At 39.4% G+C, this 24,554-nt stretch overlaps 1 protein-coding gene across 6 annotated transcripts in view; it reads left to right on the top strand.

Moving 5' to 3' along the window:
* The window catches only part of HTR7 (5-hydroxytryptamine receptor 7), a 110,924-nt gene extending 86,582 nt beyond the window's left edge, over positions 1 to 24,342 (top strand). For 4 of the 6 annotated variants that reach the window (XR_006345365.1, XR_006345367.1, XM_043925911.1 and 1 more), the window contains one exon: positions 1,859 to 5,180. Coding sequence is in view for 2 of the 6 variants with exons in the window: in XM_043925911.1 (XP_043781846.1) it covers positions 1,859 to 1,901 (43 nt within the window). In the remaining 4 variants the exon portion in view is untranslated. Of the gene's footprint in view, positions 1 to 1,858; positions 5,181 to 15,490; positions 15,511 to 19,688 lie in introns of those variants that run through there. The other 2 variants (XM_043925913.1, XM_043925916.1) reach the window with 2 other exon arrangements.
* The last annotated feature ends 212 nt before the right edge of the window (positions 24,343 to 24,554 follow it).

The following is a 24,554-nucleotide window of genomic DNA, read 5'->3' as shown; positions in this document are numbered from 1 at the left end:
ATGAAATGGGTCCTGTTGAAAATTGGGAAGAAACATCACGGCTCTTGAAACCCTGGATGTCTGTGGTAGGATGCTGTCTTAAAGACAAAGCCAAACAAAAAGTTGGTTGTTTCATTAATTTTATTTCCCTGGAGTAGTATTTTCCTCATCATTAACTAGCTGGAATTCAACTCTTTATTTTTATTAAATCATCAATTAGTACTAATAATAGCTTGTTCACTTCCTGCTTTGTATTTGCCTACATTTTAACTTTGCAGCATCTCTTTAAGAAAGACAGGCAATTGACCTCACTTGCTTCTTTCTAATATTTTTGTTTGTTTTCTTAGTAGACAGTAAATACACACAGCCCAAGATAAAATCAAGCAGTATAAACATGTCTACAAGAAAAATAAGCCTCAGGGGGATGTCTTAGGAAGAAAATATCCATGATGGGAATCATGAAGGAGATGATCTTTGGGAGTGGGTCTTGAATAAAGAGTAGGATTAAGGGATGGCAGGGGTGGAGGTGGGTTGGGGGCTACTCCAAGAAGAGGGGACAGTATGGACCGAGGGACTTAGAAATGGACAGAGACACAGTAAGACCCTTGGCCGTGTCTTCAGTAGGACCTGGAAGCTGGGTAGATTGGGGTCGACTTGGAGGGCATGTGGGCAAAGTGGGCAGGGAAAGAAATGAAGGTTTTTGATCTGGGGTGAGAAAAGATCTAGTGTATCACAATAGGAGAACGGAAATGGGTAGGAGACCAATGTAAGAGTGATGAGGCCTGCCTGAGGAAGGCGGGCATTCAGACTAGGAAAGAGACCAAGGATGTCTGGACGTTTGGAAACTGACTAACAGGTAGGTTGTGAGGAAAGCGGAGCTTCAGAGATGGTGCTAGAGCCTGGTGGGACTCAGGAAAGCTCATGAGCTGCTGTGAGCCTCAGAGGAACTGCGGTCTCCTCTGTGGGGAGAAGAGGCAGAGGCCCTGGGACAAGAATAAATGTGGAGCCCCGGTGGGGATGCAGCCTTTTCTCAGTGCATTTTCCTAGCTACCCAGCAGCCTGGAGCCGTGGGTCAAAGCCAGAGCGTGGTGCTTCCCCTCAGGCACCATGGTGGGGGTAACGAACAAATCAAGAGTTGGTGTCTTATGGAGAAACTGATCCTGTCACCAGGGAGACTCACTCATCAAGTCTTGACAGCCACGTGAGGAGGCACTTTCAGTGGGATGGGGAGGCAGAGGCCCCGAACCCTCTTAGATCCAGCTCTCAAGCACACACACAGATGTAGTTTGGTAAGTTGAGATGTCCTGTGAAGGTACTGAGTTAGAGGAGTTTATCTGGAGGGATTTGGTTCTACACTAAGGAGAAAGGGACTTTCCTTCAGCTGTTGGCCAAGACTTCTCCTGACTCATGCCATTTCTGTGAATCTGGGAGGAAGGAAGCTAGGAAGGAGTGGCTTCTCAGTCTCTGCACACAAGGTTTACTGTAATGCACCCTTCTAAGTTTGAAGGGGAGGACACTTCCCATTGTAGTCATCATCATTCTTTTTGGGCACAACAAATGCCGTCGTATTTTGAAAGGATTATTGAGAATAGAGCCATTTGGGGCTGTATTATAAAAGTGAACTTCTAAATGGGTTATCTGGAGCTGGTTTGCAAATATATTAAGGCCTCTGCAACTTGTAGATGTTACGAAATGTACGGCAAGAGTCATAGCACTTTTTCTTCCCCCTTAGATGCTCATATCCCCTTAGAAACCACAAATAATTCAAATTATTAAATGTTGTAAGAATTAAATCCACCCACCACAAAACAAGAGCTCACAATTACAGTTCTGCTAAATCATTTTCTTGCGTCCTCTTTCTCTCTCTCTCTCTCTGTAGACAAAACTCTGACTACTGTAGAAAAAAAAGTCATGATTCATGATCAAAAGCAGAATAATGGAGATGAAATAAACAAGGCAAGACAGAGGTGGAAACAGAATGCAATCATTTGCTGAGACTTCGGAATGGAATGCGGCGTCTGTCCTTTCTTGGGAAGGCTAAGACATGACCAGCAAAGTATATCCACTGTTCAGAGTATATCGTGAGAGGGATGGTGTTCTGTGGATCCGTGCTATTGTGTGCACGTGGAAATGGCCTGATCGGCTCAGCTGTAAGCGCACACACAGAACTGAGTTCCAGAAAGAACACAGTTTCTGGTGCTTTGCTTCTGTTCAAGTCTGTGCAAATGAAGAAGTTCCCATGCATACTTCCCATGCTTTTGAGTCTAGGCCTTGTGGTGAATATTCAGGAATCATTCATGAGACAGATGTATTTTGCTGTGGGACAGAGGGTGTTTTCCTCAGCCCACTGTGGTAAGCCTAGTGATGAATACATTGCATGTCCACATTAGAAAACAGAACCCTGTCATCAGCTACTACAAATGATCTCCCAGAGCAGTGTCTGTTCAAAGCTTCTGTCAAACAGTTTGGCTTTTTTGCAGGGTCCCTCTGACGTCCCCACCAGCCTCCTTTCTTTGTTAACTCGCCTCTCGTTCTGGAGTAACTCAGGAACAGAGCTCAGGATGGAGAGAATCTTAAAAGCTGAATAAAGTTTTTTTTTTTTTTTTTTTTAATCACGCTCAATCTTCTCCTGGGGGCTCCTGAGAGGGGAGGGGCATTCCTCCTGTGAGGAGTTTTCCCTGGATGGAGAGCGAGGGCTGCCTCCCTGCCCTGGACATGAACATGATGGTTGGCACAGAACTTGTGACTGTCCTTTACACCTGGGTGCTGTGGGCCTGCGGGCTGGCTCCTAACTGTGAGGTTTGGGGGAGGAAGGATGGTAATAATGGGGTTTCCATGCAAGGCTGTGATGCTTTTGGAGATAGAGCATCCTTGTGCTAATTCTCATTGAGCAGCATTGTATGTGTGCCCCAGAGGTCACCTGGGGCAGTGTTGGGAAGCCTCTGGAGTACCATTCTGTTCCTTCTAGAGGGTTGGTATTTGTGTTCTCTGTATCTGAAATCACATGTGTGCCTGGTCAATTCTGTTCTTCTCCCCTGTCCCTCCCCAAAGTGATAGATATTCAGGGCAGGTCAGGACATGGAAAAGTTCCCTTTGTACTTGGCATTTTTTTTTTTTAAATGGTTCTATGTAATATGTATGAGTTAGGGAGACAGAAAGTAGATCAGAGAAGAGTACCTCTAAAGGGACAAAATGAAGGCAAACCTTCATTTGACAAGAGAGAATGGAAAGAGAATATTATTTTCCTGCAATATGTGTAGCTGTTTTCTCACAGGATAATGTGGAATTCCAGCGTGGATGGCAGATTTCTTCCAACTTTCACTGACTTTGCTTCTTACCACACCCGAGGAAGGGTCTGCCTCTCTGAAAGGGGAGGTGGGCACTGTTCTTTCTGATAAAGCTTGTACCAATTCCTGAACTCTGGGTTTGCTGAAGTAACTGTATATACTTATATCCATAATTTAAATGATTCATTCTGGTCAGGTAAATGTTGTTAAATTTGAAAATGTTTTATTACATTACATCAAATAAAGTTTATTTGTAGCTGTAATAAAGCAACTTAAATAATGACTTTTAATTGATGGTCTGATGTTACAAATGTCACTCTACGTAGAATAACAGAATGGCAAACTTTATGTATTTGCTGCAATCCTAACAGGTAGCTAAGATAGTTCTGCAATTAATTGCATCCGTTTTGTAACTTCTTAAAAATAGTGACCGTTCATGCCTTGATTTGATTAATAAGCATTTGTTAGGCTCCTGCTGCATTCAGCACTGTGGACACTGAGGGAACCAGGATGGGTAAAGCAAGTCCTTACTTTTGAGGAATTTACATCAGAAGGCAGACTTTTCTCAGCTTGTCACCATATAGTATAGTAAGCACAAGAGAGATTTGTAAGGAGTGACATGTTTCTTTCCTGTAGTTTAAGGCAGGGCCTTATGGTTAATTGGATTGATTCAGGTTTTCATATGTGTTTAATTTTTTAAATTAGGACCTTAGTTATTAAAATCAGTTCTTTATCCTGCCTGACTTGAACACCTTGGCCCTTGAACTCTCTGCCTCATTCTGGTTACAGTGGCTGGTCACTGGATACTGTACATTCCTTGCCTAGCAGCCAAAGGAAAAGAAAAAGTAGAAACTGGGAGAGAATGAGAAAAAATGTCAAAGAATTTATACTATTTCACCTATGATGTAATTTGTACCAAAGGTACAGCTTTTAACTAAGAATTGGGGAAATCACTTAAAAATTTTATATGTATTTTTGGACTATTCAGCAACAGTGACTATTATAACTAATCTCTCTCTGACTCTAGGATATCAGTTATTTTCTGGTAAGACCGAATATTGGGAATTGACACTTGTGAAGTGGCATACTTGTAAGAAGTAACTTAGTGACTGTTGCCTTAGTGTTTAATTTTATTTTGTAAATATTAAACAGGAGGCACTCATAGAACCTAGATTTTCTGGAAACTGTTTCATAAATTCTTAAAGCATTTACCATGGTGTCATGTGCCTGAGATGCCTGTAAATGTTTTTGATGATCGTATTTTCATGTAATTTTATTAGATTCATCGATTATAGGCATTACCTCAACAAGACAAAGAGAAAATTCAGGCAATTTTTCAAATAATTTATGCTATTGTAGTAATAATAGGTTTTCCTGGTGGCTCAGTGTTAAAGAATCTGCCAACCAATGTAACAGACGCAAGTTCAATCTCTGCTGGAGACTCAGGTTTGATATCTTGTTGGGAACATCCTCTGGAAAAGGAAATGGCAACCCACTCTGGTATTCTTGCCTGGAGAATTTCATGGACAGAGAACCCTGGCGGGCTACAGACCATGGGGTCGCAAAAGAGTCTGACATGACTTAGCGACTAAACAACAGTAACAACAAATATAATAAATAATGTCTGAGGCATCTGGGGATGATGAGAATTTTCCTTTTAGCATTTCAATTGTCCTGTGAGTTCTCAATTCAATGGATAGAAATGTTTACAAATCTATGGAATTTTTTAAACAGTCCATGCTCCTCCCTGAGTATCTTTACAAATGCTTTTCTCCTCTGCCTGGAATTTCCTGTTCTCAGTTATTGATTTTATGTATGTTTTCTCATTGTTTAGTAATTCTTCAAGGGCATGAACTGTGTCTTTTTTTTTTTAACCAATATTCCTAGCACCAAGCCCCATGCTTGGAACTTATATAGAAGGTAAAAAATGTTTCTTTTTTAAATTGAAGTATAGTTGATTTATAATTTTATGTTAGTTTCATGTTTACAATAATGTGATTCAGTTATATATTTATTTTTTCAACTTATTTTCATTATAACTTATTATAAGGTATTAAATATCATGTGTTAATTTTATATCCTGCAACTTTACTATATTCATTGATTAGCTCTAGTAATTTTCTGGTAGCGTCTTTAGGGTTTTCTATGTAGAGGATCATGTCATCCGCAAACAGTGAGAGTTTCACTTCTTCTTTTCCTATCTGGATTCCTTTTATTTCTTTTTCTGCTCTGATTGCTGAGGTCAAAACTTCCAAAACTATGTTGAATAGTAGTGGTGAGAGTGGGCACCCTTGTCTTGTTCCTGATTTTAGGGGAAATGCTTTCAATTTTTCACCATTGAGGATAATGTTTGCTGTGGGTTTGTCATATATAGCTTTTATTACGTTGAGGCATGTTCCTTCTATTCCTGCTTTCTGGAAAGTTTTTATCATAAATGGATGTTGAATTTTGTCAAAGGCTTTTTCTGCATCTATTGAGATATGGTTTTTATCATATGGTTTTTATCTTTCAATTTGTTAATGTGGTGTATTACATTGATTGATTTGCGGATATTAAAGAATCCTTGCATTCCTGGGATAAAGAATATCGTTCCTTATAATATACAATAAATCATTGTTGCTTATTTATCTTACATATAGTGGTATTTATCTGTTTATCTCATACTCCTCTAATTTATTCATCTCCCCCGTCCCTTTCCCTTTTGATAACCATAAGTTTCTTTTCTATGTCTGAGTCTGTTTGTTTTATAAATGGACTCATTTGTAATATTTCTTAGGTTACACATGTAAGTGATATCATATAAAATTTGTCTTTCTTTGATTTATTTCACTTGGTATGATATTCTCTCAGTTCACCCAGATTACTGCAAATTCTTTTTATGGCTGAGTGGTAATGTAGTGTGTATGTATTAGGTTGGTACAAAAGTAATTGCAGTTTCAGACCATGAATTTTAAATGATTATAACTAGGCTCAGGTACCTCTTTATTAATCAAAACAGGAACCATTACAATCAATACGTTTTTGCTGATGAGAAGTAAGTTTGTTTTTCATGTAATGTAAAAATCCATGCTTCGGGATTTAATGAACTCTTGGAAAGCATTTTCTGCCTCCTGCTGGTTGTGGACGCACTTTCCCTGCAAACAGTGGTGAGATGCTTGAAGGAGTTGTAGTCGGTTGGTGAGAGGTCAGGTGAGTATGGCGGATGAGGCAAAACTTTCTAGCCCAGTTCGTTCAACTTTTGAGGCATTGGTTGTGTGACGTGCAATTGGGCATTGTTGTGGAGAAGAAATGAGCCCTTTCTGTTGACCAATGCTGGCTGCAGGCGTTGCAGTTTTCGGTGCATCTCATTGATTTGCTGAGATACTTCTCAGATGAAATGGTTTTGCTGGGATTCAGAAAGCTGTAGTGGATCAGACCAGCAGCAGACAACCAAACAGTGACCATGACCTATTTTTTGGTGCAAGTTTGGTTTTGGGAAGTGCTTTGGAGCTTCTTCTCAGTCTCACCACTGAGCTGGTCATGGCTAATTGTCATATAAATTCAACTTTTTGTTGCATGTCACAATCCCATTGAGAAATGGTCCATTGTCATTGCATAGAATAAAAGATGGCACTTTAAAACAACAAGTTTTTTATTTCCTGTCATCTCACGAGGCACCCACTTAATCGAACTTTGTCACCTTTCCAATTTGCTTCAAATGCTGAATGACCGTAGAGTGGTCAATGTTGAGTTCTTTGGCAACTTCTCGTGTAGTTGTAAGAGGATCAGCTTTGATGATTACTCTCTATTGGTCTTTGTCAGCTTCTGCTGGCTGACCACTATGCTCCACATCTTCAAGGCTCTTTTCTCCTTTACAAAACTTCTTAAACTACTACTGCACTCTCATTCATTAGTAGTTCCTGGGCCAAATGCATTGTTGATGCTGCAAGTTGTCTCTGCTGTTTTATGACCCGTTTTGAACTGAAATTAAAAAATCACTCAAATTTCCTTTTGTCTATATCATTTCTATAGTTTAAGACAAATATAAAATGAACAGCAAGTAATTAGTCATTAGCAAAAAAACATAAAGTGAGAAATGCTCACTAAAATAATGTATAACATAATGACATTTATTTAAGAATGTATTCCAATATCAAACAGCAAAGTTCAACAATGTAAAACCAGCTACTTTTGCACCAAGCTAGTGTGTGTGTGTGTATGTGTGTGTGTTTGTGTATCCAATCTTTGTCCATTCATCTGTTGATGGATGCAAGTTCCATGCTTTGGCTATTATAAACAGCACTGCAGTGAACACTGGGTGCATGTATCCTTATTGCTGGGTCATATAGTAGATATTTTTAAAGTTCTTTAAGGAATCTCCATGCTGTTCTCCACAGAGGTTGTACCAATTTACATTCCCACCAACGGTGGAGGAATTCCCTTTTATCTATACTCTCTCTAGCGTTTATTATTTGTACACTTTTTGATGATGGCCATTCTGACTGGTGTGAGGTGATATTTCACTGTGGTTTTGATTTGCATTTCTCTAATAATTAGCAATGTTTCACATCTTTTCTGGGTTTTCCTGGTGGCTTAGGTGGTAAAGAATCTGCCTGCAATGCAAGAGACTTGGGTTTGATCCCTAGGTTGGAAAGATTCCTTGGAGAAAGGGATGGCTACCCACTCCAGTATTCTTGCCTGGGAAATTCCATGGACAGAGGAGCCTGGAGGACTACAGTTGATGGGGTTGCAAAGAGCCAGACATGACTGAGTGACTAACATATCCACACACACAGCATCTTTTCATGTGCTTTTATGTCATGGTCATCTGCATATCTTTTTTGGAGAAATGTCTGTTTATGTTTGTTGCCCATTTTTTGATTGGGTTGTTTATTTTAAATTAAATTGTGTAAGTTGTTAGTATGTTTTGGAAATTAACCCCTTGTCAGTTTGCATCATTTGCAAATATTTTCTCCCATTCTGTAGGTTTTTTTTTTCTTTTTGTTGATGGTTTCCTTTGCTTTGCAAAAGCTTTTAAGTGTGATTAGGCCCCATTTGTTTACTTTTGTTTTTATTTATTTTGCCTTGGGAGACTAATCTAAGAAAATATTGCATTGATTTATGTACAAGAAGGTTTTCCCTATGTTCTCTTTTAGGAGTTTTATGGTGTCATGTATTGTGTATGGTGTTACAGTGTGTTCTAACTTCATTGATTTACATGCAGCTGTCCAGCTTTCCCAAACTGCTTGCTGAAAAGACAACCTTTTCTCCATTGTATATTCTTGCCTCCTTTGTCTAAGATTAATTGGCCATAGGTATATGGATTTCTTTGTGCGTGTATGCTCAGTCATTCAGTTGTGTCTGACTGTGACCCCATGGACTGTCGCCAGCCAGGCTCCTCTGTCTATGGAATTTTCCAGGCAAGAAAATTCCACTGGAGGGGGTTGCGATTCCTTCTCTAGGGGATCTTCCTGACTCAGGGATCCAACTGGCGTCTTGCATTTCCTGCATTGGCAGGTGGATTCTTTACCATAGCACCACCTACAAAGCCCATGGGTTTCTTTATGGGCTCTCTGTTCTGTTCCATTGATCTCTATGTTTTTGGTGCCAGTACCACACTTTTTTTTTTTGGCTGTGCAGGGTCTTCATTGCTATGTGGGCTTTTCTCTAGTTTCAGTGGATGGGGGTTTCTCTCTACTGGTGGTGCATGGGCTTCTTATTGTGGTGGCTTCTTTTGTTGTGAAGCACAGGCTGTAGGACACATAGGCTTCAGTAGTTTTGGCACGTGGACTCAGTAGTTGCCACTCGCAGATTGTAGAGCCCAGGCTCAATAGTTGTGGTACATGGGCTTAGTTGCTCTGTGGCATGTGGAATCCTCGCAGATCAGAGATTGAACCTGTGTTTTATGCATTGGCAGGCAGATTCTTTACCACTGAGCCACCAGGGAAGCCCCAATACCACACTGTTTTGATTACTGTAATTTTGTAGTATCGTCTGAAGTCTGGGAGGGTTATGCCTCTAGCTTCCCTCCATCCCCCCACAGAATGCTTTGGCAATTCTGAGTCTTTGTGATGCTGAATAAATTTTAGGATTATTTGTTCTAGTTTTGTGAAAAGTGTCTTGGGTGACTTGATAGGGATCACATTAGAGTGACAGATTGCTTTGCATAGTATGGTCATTTTAACAATATGAATTTTTCCAATCCAAGAGAATGGGATATCTTTCCATTTCTTTGAATCATCTTCAATTTCCTTTATCAGTGTTTCCTTTTCAATGGAAGAACTTACACTTAATCCTTCTCAAACTATTTCAAAAGACTGAAGTGGAGGAAACACTTCCAAAGTCATTCTAAAAGCCACCATCACCCTGATACCAAAACCAGACAGACAATACCAAAAAAAAAAATAAAATTACAGACCAATAGGTTTGGTGAATTTAGATGTAAAAATCCTCAACAAAATTTTAGCAAACTGAATCCAACAATACAGAAAAAGGATAGTACACCATAATCAAGTTGGATTCATTCCAGGGCTTGCAAGAATGGTTCAGCCTACACAAATGCATCAATGTGATGCATCCCATTAACAAAACACAAGACAGAACCACATGATCATCTCAATAGATATGCAAAAAACATTTGATAAAAATTTAACATCTATTCATGACAAATACTCTCACCAAAGTGGGTATAGAGGGAACACATCTCAACATAATAAAAGCTATTAATGATAAACTCACAAGCAATGTAATACTCAACAGTGAAAAGCTGAAAGCCTTCCTGCTAAAACCTGGAGCAAAATAAGGATGCCCAGTCTCACCACTTCTATTCACTGTAGTACTGGAAGTCCTAGTGACAGTAATCAGACAAGAAAAAGAAAAGGTATCCAGATTGGAAGGGAAGAGGTAAAATTGTCATTGTGTGCAGATGCTAAGATAATCTATACAGAAGACACTAAAGACTCCAGACAAAAGCCATGAGAAATAATAAGTGAATTCAGCAAGGTAGCGGGATAGAAGAATAATATAGAGAAATCTGTTGCATTTCTTTTATATACTAATAATGAAATATCAGAGAAATTCAAAAAAACAATCCTGTTTAAAATCACTTCAAAAACAATACCTAGGAGGAAACCTAAAGAAGGAGATTAAAGGCCTTTATGCTGATAACTTTAAATAAAACACTGATAAATATTCCTTCATAGGAAGGAAGAAATAAAAAAAGAGAAAGGGAAGGATCTAAGGGAAGGGAGGGAGTAAAGACACTGTTGACTTGGTACTTTTTAACTTTCAGGTGAGGAACTCCAGGAAACTTGGTGTGATCAAGTGCCACGTGCAGTGAGTGGGCAGGAAGGACCTGGAATTAAGGTCTCCTGTGTGCAACTTAGGGCAGGCTCTCCACTACATGGTGCTGCTTCTTTAGCATGAATTTGTCATATTAAGAGAGTGACCTTTTGTTAATTTTCTGCACTAGTGAAGCAGTGCTGTGTATGTGTTAGGACCCATATGCTGAAACTTGTTTATCTCCAGCTAGCCAGATGGTCCCTAACAGCGTACAAAGAAGCCATTTGGAAACTTTCAGCATCTCAGTGCATTTTGAAAGCACTGGGAGTAATGCATATTGTGATGTCATTCCTTACTTACTCTAAGCAGTGTAAATCCAGAAAAGCAGGCCTTGTTAATATTATGTGTGAAGCATGCAGACCTTGGGATTTTGTGTCCAGAGACAGAAGTTTATTTAATTGGGTCTCTCTTTCAACTTGCTTTGTCTACACTTTCTCTGGAGAAGAAAAATAATTTCTTAAACACTTTGCTATTTAAACTCCTGCTGGCTAAATACATTAAAAAAAAAAAAAAAAAAAAACAAAACCCAAACCCTGATTATGCAGTACAAGCAACAGAGATGTGATATGATCATCAATAAAAACATAAAGGCAAAATTTATGATGGGTAATCCAAAACAAATGAGAGAGGCTGATAACTTGTCAGAAATATATGTAACAGATGACAGTTATGTTGGGCATTTGGCACTTTACGAAAAGCTGAGAAAGAACTGAGACATCTTGTAATTATGGTTCCCTCAACAGGCGTATGATATCTTAGATTCTATTCAAACTATATAATTTGTGCTCAGAGATTATGGATTAAAAGGAAGGTAATGGATAAGAAATACTCAGAAGACTATAAAAAAATAAAAGACTAATCCATGTTTCTTCTTCTAAGAAATTCATTCATCCATCCACTCATCAATCAAATAGATATTTATTAATATGTCAAAGTCTATCTAAACATTAGAACCCAGGGGTAAGACAGAAACAAATCCCATTCTTGTGAAGGTAAATGTTTAGCAAGGAAGCCGAATGGTACACAAATGATTATAATAATAAAATGTGATGTGCATTATAATAAGGCACATAAGGAAGGTTCAGAAAGAAATGCATACTTCAGTATATTGATATAAATATTTAATTTTCAGTGGGGGAAAGAAGTGGTAATTCAAAATAGGAGACAGCAAGAATTATCTAGAATTTATCTTTGATATGTAGTATGTGGTGTTTTGGGGGCCAGTTACCTTTCTTAATTACATTTTGATTGGGCTATTATTAAAATGTTCTATAGTCTCTCAACCCACACAGTCTCACAGTGGGAGAGATGGGGAAGAGCTATGAGGAGAGGCAGCAAAAAGTCAGTTAGATGTAAAAGTTTGTCATGGATAATTAATAATCTACCTGTAGGAAAATGAAATGTAACTGGATTCACAGAGAGTTATAGACCTAGAGAATCTCATGGCTGTCTGTTTAGTCGCTCAGTTGTGTCCAGTTCTTTGGGACCCTTTGAATTGTAGCTCAGACTCCTCTCCAGGGGATCTTTTTGAGGCAGGGATCAAGCTTGGATCTCCTGTGTCTCCTGCATTACAGGTAAATTCTTTACCTGCTGAGCCATCAGGGAAGCCCTCAGATGAAAGCATAAGAGTCAGGAAGATCCCACAGAGATATAAACCCCTCGCAGTTAGCAAGTGAGAACATGTAAATTAGGACTGTGTTTTGTCTGAAGTTGTTGACAAGATGTGATAACGGCGTAGCGTCTTGCAAGCCGTCTTAGCTGAAGGAGTGTTGTTTAAATCTGTGACACAGCTATGTATTTGAAAAAGTAATAAAAATGATTATTATAAGAAAAGAGTGAAAAAAATACAAAATGTTAAGTGCAGTTTTTTCCTTTAAGTTCAATAAAGGTAAAACTGCATTTCAGTAAATATGGTCAGATCAAACATCACAGAGAAAAAGAATCACAAAAACTGACTGTCGTGGACTGAAAGTGCGTAGTTAGTCAATTAAGGAAATCCTAGCACTCCCCCAACTGAGAAGTGACAAGTGCAGGACACCAAGTATGCAAGACATGTGTGCAAGGCCATACAGAGCATGTATGATGAGCCCTATTTTGGGAGGGTATACTGTGGGGAAGGTGAACAGCTCATATCTGAGAACTACCCCTGGGGTAGCAGAAACATGCAGAGAAGTTACTTGTGGTCACAAATCAGAGCCTTTACACAACTGAACGTCCCCCTCTGTGTTTCTGCTCTTCAATTATCTACAGTTAAATTGAATCCAGAAGGCTGACCTGAAGGCACAGAAAAGAGTTTAATTTTTTGAATGATTCTATTAACTAAAATTTTCTTATGTAAGGCAAAGAAAGGGATTGGATTTTGATAGCATGTCAACCACCGAGTTTTTTTTTTTTTTCATTTATTTTTATTAGTTGGAGGTTAATTACCTTACAATATTGTAATGGTTTTTGCCATACATTGACATGAATCAGCCATGGATTTACATGTGTTCCCCATCCCGATCCCCCCTCCCACCTCCCTCCCCATCCGATCCCTCTGGGTCTTCCCAGTGCACCAGCCCTGAGCACTTGTCTCATGCATCCAACCTGGGCTGGTGATCTGTTTCACCCTTGATAGTATACAGCATTGAACCACAGAGTTTGAAGGTGAAAAGTTGTGATATTAGAATGTTAATTCTAACATTAGCCATACCACCTTATATCTTATACCCAGTGTTTTCCTAAATTTCACTCTGAATAAGAGTTATCTAGGGAGTTTGTTAAACATAAAGATTCCTGGGCTCCATTTACAGAAACTCTGATTCATTGTATCCTGGGATGCCCTGGAGGGTGCCTACCAGGTGAGATTGGGCTCCAAATCATGCTGACTGATCCGGGTTCTGGATGTTGAGAATTGCTCTTCCCAAAGATGCTGGAAAACCAGTTCATCTGACTGAATCTGTGTGAAGTTAGTATGGAAAGCATAATTAATGTGAAATAATATCGAAATCATTTGTATATGGTTATAGAATCTTGTCAGAAGAATGCACAAGATGCTCACAAACCCTCTCTTAAGTGCCCTGTAGGACTCCATGCTACTATTGGTACCACAAATCCAGCAAGCTTGTGGAAGGAAATAACCCATAGGTCCCCGTAGACAGTTTTCAGTTATATTTAGACATATGAGTTTTAAGTGCAGACTGGGCTAATTCCTACATTATTGAGTAACTACTGGCTTAACTAATATTGGCACTTTGCACAAAGTTGGCTAAGAATCAGTGCATTGGATTTCTGTCCCCATGGCCAAGTAGCTGATCAGAATGTTTGTCACCAACCAAAGAGTTGATCTTTGTCAAATATGTCATCTCACTCATTGAGTGTGAGATGGTGACCTTGGCCAAGGTCCACACTTTTGCCACTGTGTGTGTGTGTGATTATAGCAGCTATTAATACAGCTCACATTAATTGATTATTTATTATTCACTAGTCATTCTGCTAATCCTCAAAACAACTCTAAAAGTCTGTTAAATCCATTTTGGGGGGAAAACGGACTGAGGTTTGCGGAGTTCCAGGACATTGTGTGTCGCTTAGTCATGGCCAACTGTTTGCAGCCCCATGGACTGTAGCCTGCCAGGTTAGTCTGTCCATGGGATTTTCCAGGCAAGAATTCTGGGATGGTTGCCACTTCCTACTCTAGGGGATGATCTTTACCCAGAGATGGAAACTGTGTCTGCTTCATCTCTTGCATTGGCAGATGGATTCTTTACTACTAGTGCCACCTGGAAAGGCCCTCCAGGACATTAACTTGTAAGTAATAAATGTTAGCTCTCCAGCTGATGTGTACTTTCTCTGACATTCTCCTTTTCACAGAATGCATCTCACTGGTTACTGACTGTTTTTGTAGGCTTGAAAATATGCATCTGTACTCAGAGGGGACTCACTCTTATTTCTTACCTCCTGTTACACTGAATACCCCAAAGCGGTTGCTCAAGGTTAAATCCTGTGAAGGGAACAAAGGATGTGATTCTTGCTTCCTAATCTTTTTCTTGGATTCCTGCATTTCCAGGTACCCAGTATCTCACTTGCTTTTTCCTGGTTATTCCTTCCTATTGCAGCCTGCCTATGATGGTTAATTTTATGCATCAATTTGAGTGGATCACAGGGTGTCCATATATTTTGGCTACACATTTTTTCTGGTTGTATCTGTACAGATGCTTCTGAATGGGATTTGAAGCTATAGATTGAGTAAAGAGATTGCCCTCCCTAATGTAGGTGGGTTTCATCCAATCCATCGAGGGCCTTGAATAGAACAAAAAGATGGCAGGTGGGAGAATTCACTCTCCACCCAACTCTTTGAGCTGAGACATCAGTCTTCTCCTGTGCTTGAACTAGAACCATTAGCCCTTTGGTTTCAGGCCTTGGGATTCAAACCGAACTGCATCACCAGCTCTTCTGGGTCTTCAGCTTGCAGATGGCAGATCGTGGGGCTTCTCAACTGCCATAATCATGTGAGCAATTCCTTATAATAATTATTTTTATATGCATGTGTATGTGCTTAGTCACGTCAGTCGTGTCTGACTTTTTGTGACCCCATGGACCATAGCCCACCAGGCTCCTCTGTCTATGGAATTTTCCTGGCAAGAATACTGGAGTGGGTTGCCATGCCCTCCTCCAGGGAATCTTCCTGACTCAGGGGTTGAATCCGTGTCTCCTGTATCTCCTGCATTGCAGGCAGATTCTTTACTGCTGAGCCACCAGGGAAGCCCTCTTGGACAGAGGGTTGTATATATGTATGTAAGTATATACAACTCTCTGTCTCTATATATGTGTACATGTAGACATAGAAATTTATGTATTCACACATATATATCTGAGTAGAATATTGGTTGATGTGTGTGTAAAGATATATATATATATCTTTGCAGGGTTCTCTAGTGGCTCAGATGGTAAAGAATCTGGCTGCAATACAGGAGACCCAGGTTCCATCCCTGAGTAGGGAAGATCCGTTGAAGTAGGAAATGGTTTCCCACTACAGTATTCTTGCCTGGAAAATTCCGTGGACAGAGGAACCTGGTGGGCTATAGTCCAGGGGGTTGCAAAGAGTCAGACAACTTTCACTTTCATGATGTATGTGTATTAATAACCTATGTATAATATATACAAAATAATACTGGCTCTGTTTCTCTGAAGACCCTGCTGATCTTGCCCTAACTGATCTTGCCTTTCATGGGTGCCTTTCTTTTTATTTTTAAAATTTTCATTTTGTCAGTTCAGCCATTTTCTGGGTAGTCACAGTTTATTCATTTTCATTGCTGTATATGCCAATACATGTTTTTCTAAAAAGTTTGCTTACTTATTTATTTAGCCATGGTCCGAGGGATTTAGCCATTAGGCCTGAGGGATCTTAGTTCCCTGACCAGGGATGGAGCCTGCCCCCCTTGCAGTGCAAGTGCAGAGTCTTAACCACTGGACCACCAGCGAACTCCCAATGTGTGCCTTTCTATAGTCTCATTAAAACTTACCTGTCCTGTGTCTCATTCAAATACCCTAATCCATTTTTCAGAGGCAATGACCATTTTTAACAAGGTACACAGTTACATTGAGGCAGACAATTCCTTGGATCGGTGTCCGAACTTGGGAGAGTATTGATAGAAATTTCAGACCATGTGACAAGTTGGTGTTGGTGACAGCAGCTCAAACCAGACCTGGCTCAGTTACTTGCAGACCCCCAGGGTCCTCTGCATCTGAAAGCACGCTGTTAACCAAACCCATCTACACCACGGGCCAGGTCTCTCTCCTGCTCCATTGGAGCTGAGAACTGAGGGAATTCCCTAGCTTTTTAAAGCAAAGATGAACGAAGGTAATTAGGTAGCAGCTGAGGTTTGTCAGGAAGATTTGGCCAGTTGCCCTGGACCCTGGTCTTTGGGAGATCTGCTCCTGTGAGACAGCTCTGGCTGCTTTTCAGGCTCAAGACAGCAATTCCTGTGAGGAGTGTTGCCTGTCATCCCCATTACTCCATCAACTTCCTCATCAGTGGCTCTGTCTGCAATGTTAGAATACATTTTAAACGTGGAGATAAAATTAACACCTGAAACTATTTCCGGGTGCATTGTTAAATTCTAGTCTTTATACTTGTTTGCTTGTCTCTGAGCAATTTAATTGTAGCACGCTTTTCAATATTGGCTTTTAACTTATCTGCAAAAATAAAAGATTTAGTAAATTAAATCAATTAAGGGAAAATTTGGCCTATTTCCCAATCATCCATTTGGATCATGCAAAGCACAGAGTTTGGGATGTAAACCATCTCTTCAATATTATAACATGAATTGCAGTGCGGTGGGGGATACAGTTTTACAGCAACACTAACATAGGCTGAGGTAAAATGTTTTCATTTCCATTTCACCACAGCAAATATTAAAAAAGGGCACCAACTTAATTAATTTATCTACCATTGGTGAGGACATCTGAGAAAAAGACATATTTTCTTGAAAAGAAATCATAACCGGAGTTTTAGAATGATCTTATTAGACACGATTGATCTTCTGAAAGATGTTAGTTTGAATTGGGTTTCTGACATGAACAACTAGGAGAATCCTAGCTTATAGAGAACCTCTACTGAAAGAACATTGTAAAACCTTTCTCAGTCTATTTCTAGGGTCTCAAAGTTCAGATTTTTGAAATTGAACATTTTTATCTCACCAACCACGTTGTATTACATTTTCTGTACCTATTAATTATGACAAAATGTATGCATCAAATATTGCATATGTTGATAATTAGAATTCCTGAGACTATTTACCCAGAGTTATTGTTGCAGGTGGGCTTTCCGGGTGACTCAGCAGTGAAGAACCCACTTGTGATGCAGGAGACTCAGGTTCAGTCCCTGGGTTGGGAAGATCCCCTGGAGGAGGAAATGGCAACCCACTCCAGTATTCTTGCCTCCACTCCAGGATTCTTGCCTGGGAAATTCCATGGACAGAGGAGCCTGGCAGGGTTGGTCCATGGGGTTGCAAAAGAGGTGGACATGATTTAGTGACTAAAGAACAACTATAATAGATAGGTGGGATTTTCTAGACCTGAATAATTTAAAGATAAATATATATTTTTAACTTTCATAACTATGGTTTTTAATCCATTCACAGATGAAAGTAGACAACCCTCAGAATGGGATTATTTTTCAGATAATTCTCATTTCCAATACATTTTTTAAAATTCTGAAACATTAAAGAATTATCAGCCTGGAGAAGTTCATCTCAAGGGAGGTGGGCACCTTTGGCAAAATGGAACATCATAGCTAATCTTTAGAATATACTATAAATACCCAGAGGGGGGAAAAAGTAACAACTGCTGCAATTGTGGAAGCAGAGATCTTTGCATATAGAGGATTCTTATAATTTGGGAAAGAGACAAGTTAGTAGAGAGGGAGGGAGTTGAAAGAGCTCTTCCAGTGTAAACAGTGCCAAAGCTCTGGCTCTCCTAATGATCCTTCTTAATCTCTTTTTGGTAATATAATCTATTTTTTGACAGATTGCAGTAATTAGAATTACTGAAAAGAGTGTGCATTTTTGTTGAAATAACTTGACAGTCACCTTTGAAATAATGTTTTAGTCAAAAGTGTTAGCTGAATTTTTATAAAACAGGTTCCCACAACCAATTAGAGTCTGCATGCTCTCTTTTGGTAAGTTTCAGAAGAATCAGTAATACATCAAATAAAAGCAAGAGCGTGACCCTTTACTCACTTTCTACTTGAAAGGAATGTGCCTTGTTTTCAGTGCAGTGTATCACTACTGTATCTGGCAGAATTGAAATGGCTAAAATTGTTAAACAGATTTCAAGATGATTTGGAAGTTCTGGCTTGCTTCCCATACAGAGATATGACTAAGAGTGGGCTCATGTCCAAAAGTGTTCAAGAAATAGGCTTACCTAAATAGGTATAAAGGCTTCCCTGATAGCTCAGTTGGTAAAGAATCCGCCTGCAATGCAGGAGGCCCTGGTTCGATTCCTGGGTCGGGAAGATCTGGAGCAGGGATAGACTACCCATTCCAGTATTCTTGGGCTTTCCTTGTGGCTCAGCTGGTAAAGAATCTGCCTGTAATGCGGGGGACCTGGGTTCAATCCCTGGGTTAGGAAGATCCCCTGGAGAAGGGAAAGGCTACCCACTCCAGTATTCTGGCCTGGAGAATTCCATTAGTCCATGGGGTCGCAAAGAATTGGATCTGACTGAGCAACTTTCACAATTAGGTTTAAAACTGTATGAAAACCAGGCATCTCCAGATTTTGGGAGCTTCCCTCTCTTTTGAAACCCTGAGTCACATACAGCAGCAGAGCTTCCCCAGGTATCTGGGATCCCACAGGGAAATCATCCATGTCCTCCTTCATTCTGATTCTAACCCATCCCCTCAGTCATCTGTTTGTATATGAGCATTCTTCATTCTTCTTAGGTCATTTATTGCTTGGCCAACAAGTCTCTCCTTCCTACTGGTTTTCTATTTCTTTTACACGACAAGGAGAGGTTTGGGCCTTGCTTATGTCATAGATAAGATCAGGCTGTAACATCAAGCAAACATAACTGAAGGGGTATTTGTAGTACAAGAGAATTACAACATAGGAAATATTACAGTGGGTCATGCCCTTAGAGCCCAGTGGCCATGCCTGTCCGCAAGAGGGAATTGGCCCAGTGTCTCTCCCCTTAGCTCCCAGCTTCACCAGCCTACCTCTCCTCAGTAGAAAGGCTTTGTCCAGGCCAGTCTCTGTTCATTCTGTTAACATGTAAAGTGAAGTGAAGTCAGTTCTAAAGTTGTATCTATTCTAAGATGCCATTAGTTGTAAGATGCAGCATTATTTTATACACCTCTTGACCAGTCAAGAATTTATTTACAAAGGCACTAGTTACTGAGGCGGAGGGGAACCACAATGAAAAGTGTAGAAACCTAGGGCTAACATCTGAGGAACTGTCACCACCTTCATATAAAAGAATGAGGGGTGGGGGATATTACTGGAAGGGGAGAGAATTGTAGAGTGACCACCAGACTTAGGTGAACTCACGGGCAGAGAACTATGTGAGTGCATTTTCTTCCCCTCCGTCCCTCCCTCCCTCCCTCCTGTCTCCTGGTCTCTTGCCAGGCTGCTCCAGTGGTCCAGCCCAACCTGAAGCCAGTGGGCACAGGAGCACATCCACAGAGGGCAAACATCAGCCTCATGAGGAGAAGTGTGGAAAGTGGATGAATGGAAGACATCTCTGCAACAGACCCCAAGGAAGAAAAAGTTCTGCCAGTTAAACTGTGAGACACTGTTCCTTTATCACTTGAAATCTTTGTATTACACCTACTGAAAGAGCTCTGTTAGGCATATAAAAGGAATTTGTTTTTATCATGTAGTACTTTTCTGGATTTAAGATAACTTCACATTTCAATACTAAGCAAAAGTATAATTTTTGGAAAACATTTTGTGGCAAATATTTTTTTCCCAGAGGTGATCATGATAACAGCTCTTGTCCAACATGTGCTTCTGGCGCCTTACGACTACCACACTAAGAGGGGAAATCCAGTTTCTCTTTGCTTGAATCTAGGTTCTTTTGTGACTTGCTTGTAACCGATAGACAGCATCTGACATGGTGCCTTATGACTTCTGAATCCAGCTCTGAAAAAGATGATGCAAATTCCACCTTGTTTGCTTGAATAGTTGCTCTGGAGCCCAGAGCTTCCATGTTAACAGTCTGGCCGCTGGTCTCTGGCCGCCATGTTGGAAGGAACCCAAGCTAGTCCAACTCAGGAGGATTCCATGGAGAAGTCTTGGAACTAGTGAAGAGAGATCAATACTTTGCCAGTTTCCAGCTGCTCCTGCTCCCTCTGCCTCAGTTGTTCTGGTTCCAGCCAATCTGGGACTGCAATCTCATGAGAGATGTTTTAACCAGAAGCATCCAGTCAAGACTTCCTGAATTCCTGGCCCACAGAAACTGTGAGATGATAAATGATTGCTGTTGTTTTAAGCCATCGAGTTTTGAGGTGATTAGCTATGTAACAAGAGTAACCAAAGCAATTTTGAATGACAGTTATACTCAACAGATGTAGTGTCAGTGATGTCTGTAATTAACTGAAGTGATGACAATAAGAATAACTATAACCGAGTTTGCACAGGCAGTGACAACTATGTCATCTTGGCCAGTCTCCTGGCCAAAATCATTTGTGAGGTGCCATATATTTTAAGATGCTTCCTAGTGAGAAAGAAAATGCAGTTTAGTATTGACAAAATGTGGTAGTATTGGTGTCGAGAGAGGGACAAAACTAAGTAGGGTTGGGAACTGGTTAGTAAAGTGATTTTGAAAAAGGTTAATATTTACTAGTTAAGATGATACATACTCACTTACTTAATAAGTAAATATCAAATGAGAAAAACATATTTAGATCATGAAATCACCAAATGTAACCATCAGAGATAAACATTCGGATTTCTAAAGGTACATGGATGCACGTATTGATATGTAGACATATGCTTTATAATTGAATTCATCCTTTACTGCAGCCTATTATTTCACCAGTCAAAAATGTGCTAACTTCATGTTTCTACCTCAAAAGATGTAAAACTACATTCTTTTATTTTAATGATAGCAGAGTCTCTCATTTACTTTACCAATCACCCAGTGATGGACATTTTGTTTTGTCTCATTTCAGTGTTGTTTTATCATTATTAAAACAATGGGCATGTTGATGCCCTCCCCCCACCCCCCACCATTTTGTAACTGTCTTTTTGTGGAGAATTTCTACATATGAGATCTTTAGACTGAATCAGATGTGCCATTATAATTTGGTATGGATTGATGAAAGCACCTTCCAGAAAGGCTGTATCCATTCTTACTTATATCAAAAGTTTTGGAAAATGCCAGTTTTCTTTCTCCTTTGCTGATGAAGGAGTTCAGAATGTGTCACCCCATAATACATGATTTATTGATTATTTTGCATTAAAGTCACTTGAGAAACGGTGGATGCAAGATGGGCGTTCAGACCCTCCTTTTTATTCCTGAAAGCAGGAGATAAAACTCCCTTGTGAAAGGTGCCCTTTCTGTACCAGGAAAAAGGAAGATGTTCTTATCACCAAAGACACAGAACTGAGGCAGAAAGAAATCTGTATACACAGACCTTGTTCAAATAATTCTTATCTTCCTTTAGCCTCTCTATATTGTTTAGTTCCTTTCCACATGGAGAAGAAAATGGCAACCCACTCCACTATTCTTGCCTGGAGAATCCCATGGACAGAGGAGCCTGGGGGACTACAGTCCATGGAGTGGCAAAGAGTCGGACACAACTGAGCCACTGAACCACTTTTCACAATTGCTTCCTTTTTTTTCGGGCTAATATAAAAGCATGTAGGTTCTGCTATTTCTTTTACTCTGTATTCCTTATGAAAGCTCCCGTGTCATGTAAATTTTAATATGAGTGTGTATACTTTTCTCCTTTAATCTAATGTCAGTTTAATTCTCAGGCCATGCTGAAAAACCCTAAGAAGGTGGGGGTAAAAATCTGCCTCCTCTATACTAATATTTGTTTTTTGTCATTCATCTGATCCTAGACCTATGGTTTACAAAGATTTCTTTTTTGTTGCTCTTGTTTGTGTTTTGGAAAACAATTAAACTGAACATCTTTTCCTGCTTTTTGTCCATTTTAATTTCTCCTTTTGTGGATTTATTATTCACAGTCTTTGACCGTTTTTTATAGTTGATTTGTAAGGGCTCTTTGTCCATCCTGTGTGTTACTAAATAGTTTTTTCTAAGTCTTTCACACCTCTATAATTGTGTTATTTTGTTTTTGTTTTTGCTGCCAGGAAGTATTTAATTTCTATGTAAATTCATTTTCTCCTATGGTTTCTGGCTTTGGTGTCAAGTTAGGAAATGCTTGTTCTACTCTATTGTTTTTAAAAGTGTTTACTTAGACTTTTGTTTCACTTTTGACATTTATTAAAAATTTTAATCTAACTGGAATTGAATTTATGGCATTTAATTTTTCCCTTAAGGTTCCACTTGTCCCCAAATTATGTATGAATAGCAACTGTTTCCCCTGTGATTTGAAATGCCACATTTATCATACATTGAGGAGGTCACAGAGAGAACGTCACAGTTGACCTGCAAGCTGAATCCGGACAATCAGGCTCCCCACCTCCTCCTCTATCCTCAGAATGCATGTACCACCCACCGTCCCCACCTGGAATCCCTCAAAGGACACAGCTTTGAGAGAGTTATGTGTTGAGACCATCTGGAGTGTGTACATGACTGAATTCAGTTCAGACCTCTATACAAACCTTTAAGATTCTGGGGGGCGGGTGCAGAGGGCCCCTCATTTGACAGCCACCCATAACAAGCATTGTGAGGTCCCTTCCTTATTAAACTTGCCACCCACCAATAGGGAGTAGCTTGCCTTTACATGGGGGGCGGCGGTGGGCAATTTCACATTGTACCCAGGAAGTTCCCGAGTTTGCAGACCAACAATACTCTCATGATACTTGAGTCTGCTTCTGGAATTTTATGCCCTGCGCCTTGGCAGTCTGTCTTTTCCTATGTTGTTCCTGTTGTTGTTGTTACTACTATTGCTAAATACAAGATGTTACTACTTAATAGGGAAAGCATGTGTCCTCTTCCTTCCATTCCTTTTTCATTTTTGTTATGGTCTTTGCAGATGAACTTGAAAGTAATTTTCGTTATATTGTAAAATAATCCTGTTGGATTTTGATTGGAATTGCGTACAGTCGGTAGTCTATTTTAAAGAGAACTGACATCTTTACAACACCAAGTGTTTCCATCCAGAAACAAGGTATGTCTTTAAATTTATTTTTATTGAAGTATAATTGAGAAAATATTGTATTAGTTTCAAGTGTGCAACAGAATAGTTCAATATTTGTATGCATTGTGAAATGATCACCACAGTAATGACATTTGTCACCTTGCATAGTAAGAAAGTGTCTTTTGTTGTGATGAGAACTTTTAAGATCTACTCTCTTAGCAGCTTTCAGATGTGCAGTAGAGTATTATTAAATAGTCACCATGTTGTACATTACATCCCATTACTTATTTTCTAACTGGAAATTTGTACCTTTCAATCCCCTTTACCCATTCACCCATACCCACCCCTCACCTCTAACAACCATCAAACTGTTCTCTATATCTATGAGACAAACGTTTTGGTTTGCTTTTTTTTTTTTTTAGATTTCTCATGTAAGTGAGATCATATGATATTTGTGTTTCTCTGTGTGACTTATTTCACTAAGCATAATGCCCTTGAAGGCTATCCACGTTGTCACAAATGGCCAGCTTTCCTTCTTTTTAATGCCTAGAATATTAACATTGTATACACATATATTACATATATCACATATTTTAATACATTCATTTATTGATGGACACTTATGTTGTGTCTGTATCTTGACAATTGAAAATAATGCTGCAGTGAACATGGGGAGCATATATCTTTTTGAGCTACTGTTTTTGTCTTCTTTAGATAAACACCCAGACGTGGAATTGCTGGATCATATGGTAGTACATATCATATGTAATTTTCAATTTTTTGAGGAACCTTTATACTATTTTCCTTAGTGGCTGCACCAATTTACATTCCACCAATAATACACAAAGTTTCTTTTTCTCCACATCTTCACACTTTGTCTTTTGGATAACAGGCATGCTAACAGGTATGAGTGATATCTCTTTGTGATTTTGATTAGCATTTCCCTGATGATTAGCGATATTGAGCATCTTTTTATGTACCTGTTGACCATGTGTACACCTTGTTTGCAAAAATGTCTATTCATATCCTCTGTGCATTTAAAATTGGATTGTTTGGTTTTTTGTTATTGAGTTGTGTGAGTTCTTTATATATTTTGGATATTAAATCCTTACCAGATATATGATTTGCAAACATTTTTTCTCGTGCTCAGGTTGCCTTTTTATTTTGTTAATAAATGTCTTTGTTATGCAGACGCTTTGTAATTTGATGAGTGCCAGTT

Source organism: Cervus elaphus, chromosome 15 (assembly GCF_910594005.1).
Source record: "Cervus elaphus chromosome 15, mCerEla1.1, whole genome shotgun sequence".
Classification (NCBI taxonomy): Eukaryota; Metazoa; Chordata; class Mammalia; order Artiodactyla; family Cervidae; genus Cervus; species Cervus elaphus.
This window is presented reverse-complemented; position numbering and strand designations above follow the sequence as displayed.